Here is an 11,557-nt window from a genome sequence, read left to right on the forward strand (position 1 = left end):
GGGGAAACACGGGCTCGAGGCTATACCGTGGACTTTACACATATGGGATCCACTTAGGTCTCTACATATGGAACCCAGCCTTCTACAGGTTCTCACGGACTCATCGAGTGAGGGCCTGGCACCGGACGCTCCGCCAAGTCTGGCTGCTGAGGGGATGGAGGAGCACGACAGGGTCTATGATATGGACTCTCTGGAGCGGTTTTAGCAAGCTGACCCGAAGCCGGGGCCTCTCAGTGCTTCTACCCGTTTGAGGTGAGAACACAGGAGGATACCGGCTCCACACGAAGGCTATAGAATCAAGCGAACGTGTTAGGGGTCACCCAGCCCTCAGCTCTACAAATATCTGTCAGCGAGGCGCCATGAGCCAGCGCCCAGGAGGATGCAACACTTCTAGTTGAGTGAGCTCGCAACCTGCACGGGCAGGGCACACCCTGTGCCTGATAAGCCAGGGTGATGGCATCCACTATCCAGTTGACCATCCTCTGCTTAGAGACGGCATTCCCCTTCTGCCGGCCTCCATGAGACAAAGAGCTGGTCTGAGGTCTTGAAGCTTTGTGTCCGGTCTACGTAGCATCTTAATGCTCGGACGGGACAGAGCAAAGCTAGGGCTGGGTCTGCCTCCTCCGGGGGCAGCGCCTGCAGGCTCACCACCTGATCTCTGAAGGGAGTAGAGGGAACCTTGGGCACATAGCCGGGCCGGGGCCTCAGGGTTACCTGGGAGTCAGCCGGCCCGAACTCTAGGCACGAATCGTTGACCGAAAATGTGTGCAGGTCCCCCACCCTCTTGATGGAGGCCAATGCCAGCAGGAGCAAAGTCTTCATCGAAAGAAATTTCAGCTCGACCGTCTGCAAAGGCTCAAATGGGCCCTGCTGTAGTTGGGAGTCAGCCGGCCCAAACTCTAGGCACGATTCGTCGACCGAAAATGCGTGCAGGTCCCCTACCCTCTTGATGGAGGCCAATGCAAGCAGGAGCAAAGTTTTCATTGAAAGAAACTTTAGCTCGACTGTCTGCATAGGTTCAAATGGGCCCTGCTGTAGTGCTCTGAGCACTAGAGTCAGGTCCCAAGAGGGTATAGAGGGGGGCCGTGGAGGATTTAGCCTTCTCGCCCCCTTAGCTGCAATTACAGCCACATAGACTTTAAGGGTGGAGGCCTTCGCTCCAATCCCTGCTGCAGAAAGGACAGCACGACTCTGATCGGACATTTCCGGAGGTCTTCTCGGTGAGAAGAGCACCACTCGACGAACAGGTTCCATTTCAAGGCGTAAGCGTGTCTCGTAGACGGTGCTCTGCCATATTTCTTCGCGGCCTGGAAAAACACCAATTTGAAAAACTAACGGAATGCATAGTCGATATAAAAAACTGGATGATGAGTAATTTCTTACAGCTTAATTCTGAAAAAACAGAGGTGTTTATTATCGGACCTAAAACCTCTGCATGTAATGACCTAGAATACTGTGTAATGCTTGATGGCTACTCTGTCAATTCTTCGTCATCAGTTAGGAACCTAAGTGTGCTATTTGATAGCAATCTTTCCTTTGAAAGCCACATTTCTAGCATTTGTAAATCTGCATTTTTCCATCTCAAAAATATATCTAAATTACGACCTATGCTCTCAACGTCAAATGCAGAAATGTTAATCCATGCGTTTATGACCTCAAGGTTAGATTATTGCAATGCTTTATTGGGTGGTTGTTCTGCACGCTTAATCTTATAAAGCCCTGAATGGTTTAGCACCTCAGTATTTGAGCGAACTCTTATTGCATTATAGTCCTCCACGTACGCTGCATTCTCAAAACTCTGGCAATTTGATAATACCTAGAATATCAAAATCAACTGCAGGCGGCAGATCCTTTTCCTATTTAGCGCCCAAACTCTGGGATAATCTACCAAACATTGTTAGGGAGGCAGACACACACTGTCAGTTTAAATCTAGATTAAAGACCCATCTCTTTAACCTGGCTTACACATAACACACTAACACATTTCTATTATTCAAAAGTTAAAGGATTGTTAGGCTGCATTAATTAGGTCAGCCGGAAACCGGGAACACTTCCCATAACACCCAATGTACTTGTTACTTCGATAGAGGAATGGCATCTACACTAATATTAGTATGTTTCTTTCTTATTCCGAGGTCACCATAGCCACCAGATCCAGTCTGTATCCAGATCAGATTGTCACTGCAGTCACCCGGATCCAGTACGTATCCAGCCTAGATGGTGGATCAGCACCTGGAGATAACCTCGACAGCCCTGAATGTCAGCGGAGACCAGAACAACTAGATGAGCCCCAGAGACAGATCCCCAGTGAAGACCTTGTCACCTAGACGGCCATTCGGGACAAGACCACAGGAACCAGATGAGTCCTCCACACAATCTGACTTTGCTGGAACAACCTGCTGGTTCGTCTGGCCAGAGCAGAACTGGCCCCCCGACTGAGCCTGGTTTCTCCCAAGGTTTTTTTTCTCCATTCTGTCACCAATTGAGTTTTGGTTTATTGCCGCTGTCGCCTCTGGCTTGCTTAGTTGGGGACACTTATTTTCCAGCGATATCGTCGACTTGATTGCACAGATACTATTTAAACTGAACTGAGCTGGATGATGACATCACTGAATTCAATAATGAGCTGCATGATGACCACTGAATTCAATGATGAACTACCTTTAACTGAAAATTGAGTGTTTACTATTGTCCTTTTGCATTATTGACACACTATTTTCCTATTTAATGCTGTTCAGTTGCTTTGACACAATCTGTATTGTTAAAAGCACTACAGTATATAAATAAAGGTGACTTGACTTGACTTGTATTACAATATGCACCTTCTATATATTAGTATTTACCTCCGTTTTTGGAAAAAACTGCTTGTGAAAAGAAAAAAAAAACTACAAAACTTTGATTCTTCATAGCTGTAGTGTTACTATGGAGGTTATCAGTATAGGTTAAATTTAAAAACAGATTTGAGTATTTCCCACTCCAATGAAAAGGGAACAGTTGATTTTAAAGGGGTCATAGGATGCCCATTTTCCACAAGTTGATATGATTCTTTAGGGTCTTAATGAAAAGTCTGTAACATAGTTTGGTTAAAATTTCTCAATGGTAGTGTAAAAAACACCTTTTTACCCTGTCAAAAACAGCTCTTTTCAGATTAAGCCGTTTTTGTAGCATTTTCCTTTAAATGTTAATGAGCTCTGCTGACCCCGCCCCTCTCTTCCGCAGACAAGCATCTGAGATCGGCTCGATTTGAGAAAGGGGAAAACATTTAACCAGATTAAAGAAAAACGCTGGGTGGATTTTTATCATTATAGGGTGGTTGTGTACACACACTGCCAACACACATTTCAGTTCAAACAACTTTTAAAAGTGCATGTAGCATCCTGTGACCCCTTTAATAAAAGTAACAGAACACCAAATTATCCCTTATGAATGGAAAGTGGCATATATATGATCTCTCTGTACCTGTATGATAATCTCAGATCTTTAAACCCTTGACACGTTCGGGGCAGGCTAGGCAGACATTAAACTTTCAGGTTTACTGATTTTAGATCTTTTTCATCAATGTCATGAAAGCCTCCTGTGGTCAACATCTCTTTTGATGCCTGTAGCGGGATACAGGCTTAACGCAGCTTGCACACGACAACAGCAGCACAGCAAAACTGAATTTCTCTGAGACGTGATAGAAACACACATGCTGACAGTGAATATCCTCAATCTTGTTCACACAGCCTCAGAAGCATACTGTGTTATCCCTTTCAGTTTATTAGACAGTATACAAGCCTGAAGGAGGCAATTTAGTGTGTTTGCTGGGTTTTATGAGTCCAGTTATTCCCTCGAGAAGAGTTTCTTTGAGTCAATCAATGGAAAACATGTTCACATTCTCCACACGCACACATACTTTGAGCTTTGAACACGGACCACTGACTCAGAGGCGCTCCGGGGAAATACATGCATTGTGTGTTTCATGTATGAAAGCCTTGAATCAAGATGGGGGTAATTTTCAAAACAATATTGTCATTTGCATTCATGTAGAGCTCATGTAAATGCCTTTCCCAGCTCACAAATGATTTCAGTACTAAACAACCGCATGAGTTACTGTATAGTATTCTTTTTCCATCTAATTCCAGCTCTCATTAAAAGTTGTGTCTGCCTTGGGACTTTCTAAATACGTGATTCTGCTTTTGTAAGACATAACACAGAAAAAAAAACTTATGGAGAAAAGGAAAAAATGCATGTCTCCACATTTTTACACCAAGGAAACTATCTTCTAACAAGTTTACCCACAATGCACGGTTATAGCTAATGAGGATCGCTAGCTAAGCCTTGAAATCTGTTGATCTCACACATCAGGGTACCTCTCTAATTAAAGAGTTTCTTTTTGCCAGATATACTGCGCTCCATGATCTGCTCCAGACTCCATCTGGATGTACCTGCTCTACCAGTGCCAATGACGGGGAAACAAAAAGACTAACAATGCTTTTGAAAAAATGGGCCACAGACAGCTGCTTTTGCTAATGTATCCTCTTCCAACACTGAAACAGCCAACAGAAACAAGCATGGTGCAAAATTAACACTCGCCATGCGCCAAATCCGACTAAAAATTGGTTTTGGCGTATAAATAAAACAGAGTTAACTTGCCAGTAACATACTATAGTATGTTAACTTATTAGTTAACATACTATAACCAATGTTCCTGTGGCTCAGTGGTAGAGCATTGTGTTAGCAGCACAAAAGTTGTGGGTTCAATTCCCAGGGAACACACATACTGGTAAAAAATGTATAGCCTGAATGCACTGTAAGTCACTTTGGATAAAAGCGTCTGCTAAATGCATAAATTAAAATTTATTAGGAAATTCAACATTATATATGCTTAAAATGGAAAGAACAAATCAAATCAAATGTAAGTAATCACAATGACCTGTGCTGGCTGGCATAAATATGTCTTTTAATATATAAAAAGATAATAAAATGTATTATATTACACTTTAATTTTACACTCAATTAAACTTTATATAGTTATGAATAATATTATATAAAACACACCACCATTCAAAAATTTAGGCTCAGTAAGATTTGGTATGTTTTTGAAAGAAGTCTCTTGTGCTCACCGTTGCTTTTTTTAATAAAAATAAAGTAATATTGTGAAATATTATTACAATTTAAAATAACTGTTTTCTATTTTAAAATATAATTTACTGCTGTTATCAAAGCTGCATTTTCAGCATTATTACTCCAGTCCTCAGTGTCACATGATCCTTCGTAAATAATTCTAATATACTGATTTTCTGTTCAAGAAACATTTCTTATTATTATCAATGCTGAAAACAGCTGCTATTTTGTGGAATATATTTTGTAAACATGATACAATCTAAAAGTCAATTTATTGCATCCTTGCTAAATGAAAATCCAAATATTTTTATATCAAAAATCTTACATATTTATAAAAGTATTTATATAATAATATATAAAATATTCTCATAAATATATTATATAAAAACATTTCTATATTTATTTATTTTTTTATGCAAAACATTTATTTATTTTTTTGTTTAATTTATTTATTAGTATTATATACATTTATTATCATTAGCAATAACAGCAAATTATGCATAATTACATGCAACTAACCCTAAACCAAACCCTTTTCCTAACCCTAACCCCTATAGTAAGTACATGTTATTGATTATTTCCATACTTAAAATTATTCCGTACTTAAATGTGTAACTACACTGTAACGAGGGCACCTTAAAATTAAGTGCAACCATATATTTTTTATAAATAAATAAATAATGGGTAACACTTTATTGTTACACATGTGCCCAGTGTCCTTGTCACTACAGCCCTGCATTTCAGCCAGAACCCAACGGGCCCCGACTTTTTTACGCCCCTAGGGCTGGGCTTCGGGCCTATTTTCACGTCATAGTTCAGACGCGGGCCGGGCCTCGGGCCTGTTTTAGGCTTCTCCTTATTTTTATATTTTAGACATCAATCAATTAGTGATGAAAAAAAATTTGGTGCGCTGGTGGAAACAACACGAGACCGCGCTACCTCGACTGTCAAGAGTGGCTCAACAGTGTTTAGTGTCCCGCCAGCAGCAGCAGCAGCATGCGTGCCATCAGCACAGCTGAAGAGTTCTGCGTTCAAATGCACGCAATAGGCTAAAGCTTGCCGCAAAGCCCCAGCAAAAGTAATTATCATGAATGTGTCAAGATGAGACGTCAGAAAGCGCATCATGTTTGTTTTCTTTATTTTATAAAAGCCCAACGTTTTGTTGATATTGTGAGTGCACACAAATAAAAGTAGACCCATTACAGTTAGGAAAGATGTATTACTCTTACCTTTATGAGCAAAAATGACGGCGTATCCACTGAAAAAAATGCAAGTGATTGTGCTGGCGCCTCCATGTCCTGCAAAGCGCGTTTTAGCTTGCACTCTCCGCACAAACTATTGGATACAGCGCACATTTATCTAGGTTTAAAATGTAAACATTGTTATATGCTTGAACTGTTTTATATCTATAGATTTTATTTTAGGCAAGTCGTGATGATTTGAGAAGGCCAAATTGATCAAATATAGGCTATCAGCTCACTGGCTGCTGCTGGCTACTTGGTCGCTACTTTAAAAAACAAAAACTTATAATGAACAAAAAATGCTCCAAACGTTTTTCGGTAACACTTTAGTATAGGGACCCATTCTTACTCTTAACTAGTTGCTTATTAGCATGCCTATTATTAACATATTGGCTGTTTATTAATAATTATAAAGCAAGTATTCTGCATCACCATATTCTGCATCCGTAATCCTACCCAATACCTAAATTTAACAACTACCTTACTAACTATTAATAAGCAGCAAATTAGTAGTTTATTGAGGCAAAAGTCATTGTTAATGGTTCGTTAATAGCTTAAAATATGAATAAGTCTGACCAAAAGGAAAAATCCTGAATGCTAGATGTACCTGACACTGGCAGGTGTAGCATAGTTCCAGCAAGCACACTTTTGAAAACACAGCTGTGATTTGAATTCTACTCACCCAAGAGGTTTCTCCAGTCGGCTGGCTGGCGACCCCACAATTTCGCCCAGTGTGCAGAACATCTGGCCAAGAAAGTCCTAGATGGAGCGGGTAGGATCAAGCAGAAGAGGCGGTAAGAGCTTATCATATTCAACAAATACCAAAGCTCTGCCCTCTTCTTATAGTAGGGAATTGAAAGTCAAAGACGTACGTATAGTTCAAGGGGCTTCTGGGAAGGAGCACGGCCATGTTTACAACAGAGCACAGCATGTAACAGAAAGCACAAGACAAAAATACAATACCAGCCACACAGACAACAACACACAAAATTTAGGGGATGATCAGACCAGAGAAGACAGTGATAATTAGTAGAGCTACACGATCGTGCATTAAATGAAATGTGATGAGAATCACAGGAATGGGGAGGAATGTGAATAAAATATATCCAAATATATTGTCACATAATCATATTGATTTTCTTCTCATTTGTTGCTTCTGCACAAGTAAATATGCCAGTGGCTTCAAACGCTGTACTTAATTTTTAAATAACAATAGTTAGTTTTATTATCCAAAACTTAATCCTGTAGGTTTTAAATGTGGCTTCAAAAAGCATAACAAAAATAACGTCTCTAGGTTACGTATGTAACCATGGTTCCCTGAGGGAACGAGACGCTGCGTCGAAGTCGCTGCCACACCCAAGTTGAAAGCCTTGGAGGCCGCCATACTCCTGGTCGAGCGCACTCTGACCCCCATAGGTGACGGGAGGCAAGAGGACTCGTAAACTAGTGAGATGGCCTCGACCACCCACCTACTCATAGTCTGCTTGGTCGCCGGAGATCCTTTCTTTGGCGGACCAAAAACAAACTATATAATATTAAATGATATCAGTTTCATGACATTAGCCATCAACTGTGGACCCAACTAAAAGAAATATTCATGTAAATATCTAATGTCATTTAAAATTGAAAGTAACAACATCTCAATGACTTTCTCTTCAAAAAGGGGAGTGCATTCCAAAATATATTTGGATATTGTTTTTAAAAGAAACTGATTTGCATGTTAATGTTTTCATTCATATCATATTACAGCACTACTTACGTGTTTGGAAAGATCAGGACTTTTAGAGTCAACATCATATCTGAATTAAGTAGGGGGGGAAAAAACACTGTTATCCAAAGTCTTCAAACACATTGAGTAGCTAATTAAAAGATAAGCCATTAAAACAAACTTTAAAAGGAAACAAGCACGTTAATAGACAAGTGCTCCAATATACACACACACAAACAAAATGTCTTTTAAGTAAACGTGCATAACAACATAAGGGTCAAACGTGTTTGCTGTTGACAGAAAGCAGTTTCATAAAGTGCATAAAGTAAAAACTTTATCTTTTACTATTAAAGCAATGTATCTCTGGCTGGATTCACATAACATTCTTCTTCTTTTCTACCCTAAGAATAAAGTTAAGAATATTTTGTATTCTCAAAAACATTAGGAAACTTCTTAAAAATGTCCTTATCTTTGTTCTTAAGAATGATGTAAAGACAAATACCTGAATTAATGAAAAGAATGTTCTTAAATATCATTGTCTTAAATTTAGGAATACCTCCAAATTGTCTTGATTCCCCAATGGTAAGGCGTTTAACGAAATTATTGGGTTGTTTCAAATATTAAGCATTGCAATAAAACACTAGCTACATACAATACACATCACGGTTACTAGAGATGCACACAAGTACTCAGAAATGACACCAATGACTGATAATGTAAATAATGATCATGAGTCATGGATTTTTAGCCAAAAACTCTACAAAAACAAGACAAACAAGGAGCTTGTTTTTAATTTTATAATTAAGATTTTTTTCAATAGAGTTCTGAACTCTCAGTGCTGGACTCTCCTCAAGACTGGCGCAACACTATTATGTGATTATTACAGTAAAAAGACAACCTCTGAGGTGTTTTTTATTGAGTTGATCAGCAAATCTTTGGCAGGAACCCACATCCAATCAGATAATGCAAAGGCCTGACATTTTCTTCTTAAGACAATCTCAATTAAAATATTTGAGGATGTCTTAAAGGGTTCATATGATGTTGCTAAAAAGAACATTATTTTGTGTATTTGGTGTAATGAAATGTTTTTATGCGGTTTAAGGTTCAAAAAACACATTATTCTCCACATACTGTACATTATTGTTTCTCCTCTATGCCCCACCTTTCTGAAATGCGTAGATTTTTACAAAGCTCATCGGTCTGAAAAGTGAGGTGTGCTCTGATTGGCCAGCTATTCAGTGTTAAGTTATGATTGGCCGAATACCTCATGCATGACGGAAATGTTATGCCCCTTAACATACTGTGATGCCGTGTCCCGGAGCGACGAGACAAAAACATTAAAACCCAGAGGCGGGTTTGAGAACGGCTTGGCCGGTGGATTTGACGAAGGAGCGCCCGGTGGGCATGCGGCAACCACATGTGACGACCCCGGGCTGGACTCCTCTTCGTCCACGGTGAAAGCCGATCTGGCGATCCAGTGACGTAGACATGTGGGGGTGTGTTAGAACGAGCCGTTTTAGGAGGGCGTGGTTGACTCTTAACTTTTATAAAGAATATCTCTTTGGATTTGAGACTTTAGTCTTTGCAACTTTACAGATCTTCTTTATGCACCAAGAGCTTGTAACACTCCAAAGAGAAAGGAAAAATTGAAATCGCATCATATGACCCCTTTAACAATTTCAGGAATTGTATTTCACATTCTTAAGAAAAATAAGACATTATTAACTTAGAATTTGTCTTAAGACATTTTTTCTTAAGATTTTCATGAATCCATGAATTACATGCTTCAACTTTAAGCAAGTGTTTCAAGGAATGTATTTCAAGGTTTATTCTTTTAAATGCACTCAAGACATAAAACGTCTTTATTTAAAAAGTTATTGAATTTTGTGACCCACTTTATATTAAGTGTCCTTAACTACTATACTTACATTTAAATTAATCATTTGATACAATGAACTTACTGTGTACATACATGTTTTTACATTGCACTTATATTTGAAAATACTGTCCTGTAATTACATCTGTAGCTACAGTACATCTATAATTAACACTGTTCACTCTACCTATACCACTTAAACTTAACCATACCACCAAACCTGTCCCTAACCTACCACATCCCACCTCAAGGGCAGAAAAAGTGTTCAGCAACTAAACATGAACACAATAGGTACATTGTACCAAACAATTCACTATTTTATTATCACAGTAGGTATTTAAAGACACCTACTATAAAGTGACACCAACTCATTTCCTAACTAAACAGGCCACAAAACAATCACGCATGAACACTTACAAAGGTTAAGATTAAGTTAGTAAGAGGGTCAAAGTAAATCAAAATAAAATGGCAAATCAGATGCTAAGAATCATTCCATGCATTGGAATATTCCTGTTCAGCGACAGAAGAAACAGGAAGTGAGAGGAGGTGAGAGGGTTTTCCAAAGGAATGGAGGTGTGGATGTGGCGCTTCAGGACAGGGATCAAATGAAAGAACTCACAAATCAAAGCGCAGGTTCTGCTTCTCCTCAAAGAAGTAGTCCAGGATGTACTTCCTGACAAAGTCCGGATTTAGCGTGTTGTCAATCACCTCCGTTCTTCCAAACTAGAAAGTGGATTAGGGACAGTGGAGGGAGATACAGGGTCAGAGAGAGAGAAAAGAAGGTGAGAAAATGAAAGGTAACAATGAGTAATAGAGGACAAAAAACAAGAATTGGAAAAGTTTGGTACAAAACACTGCAGAGATGAGAATTAAATTTGAAATCGCAACTCCTCTCTAATAAAAAACTGATGTAATCCCCCTGATTTCACTCTTTTTCTCCCTTGTTACTGTCTTTTTCCTTTACTCTCCTACTGTCCTCCAGAGACTCGTCTAAAGTCGGAGGGTTGGTTTGCTGAGGTGTGTGCTCTTGTGTGAGGACTGGAAAGGTTTAGTGAAACTTTAAGTCCTCAGTGGCAGCACTAATTACAGCATTGTGGCTACTCGACAGCTCTGAAGATCAGTGACAATTATGTCTGCTTAATTAGAGGGGGACTTCAGCCAAACAGAGTGCTATTTTCCACTGAAGCCCAGCTAGGGGCATCTCACTCCATCATTAACCCCTTTTCCCTTTAAAAAATACTAAATAATTGGATAAGTTCTCTCCCCTCTTTGTAAGGCTAAATGTGCTACAAACGAACTGAGGCCACCTTTTGACATTTAACTGATCTGAGCCAATGTTTGTTTAGTGGCCTGCATTTCACCTACAGGCATGGGGACTTTTCATGCGATATATGTCGACCATAAATTATTCAGTGTCAGAAAAGTTTACATAAATTAATAGACAGCTTGGAAACAGAGTTTGTTTCCATGAACTGATATTTAGATGATAACAACTGACTGTTGTAGAGTGTTTTAATTACTCTGTGGATCATAAAGTGTTTTCATGGTTTACAGGGGGTTGGGACAACTCAAGATGGGAAAAAAAATCAAACAAACTGAATTCTATTCCTTTTGCAACTAATTTTT

At 39.4% G+C, this 11,557-nt stretch overlaps 1 protein-coding gene across 1 annotated transcript in view; it reads right to left on the reverse strand.

The window, feature by feature from the left end:
• LOC107699334 (copine-5) overlaps nucleotides 1-11,557 on the reverse strand; it is a 197,210-nt gene that overhangs the window by 117,166 nt on the left and 68,487 nt on the right. Inside the window, exons 4-6 of the mRNA XM_016500558.1 lie at nucleotides 10,551-10,654; nucleotides 8,107-8,146; nucleotides 7,030-7,106 (exon numbers count right to left, since the gene is read on the reverse strand). Coding sequence (XP_016356044.1) covers nucleotides 7,030-7,106; nucleotides 8,107-8,146; nucleotides 10,551-10,654 — 221 coding nt within the window. The remainder of the gene's footprint in view (nucleotides 1-7,029; nucleotides 7,107-8,106; nucleotides 8,147-10,550; nucleotides 10,655-11,557) is intronic.

The sequence above is a fragment of the Sinocyclocheilus anshuiensis genome, unplaced genomic scaffold, assembly GCF_001515605.1.
Source record: "Sinocyclocheilus anshuiensis isolate Anshui unplaced genomic scaffold, SAMN03320099.WGS_v1.1 scaffold42, whole genome shotgun sequence".
Taxonomy (NCBI): domain Eukaryota; kingdom Metazoa; phylum Chordata; class Actinopteri; order Cypriniformes; family Cyprinidae; genus Sinocyclocheilus; species Sinocyclocheilus anshuiensis.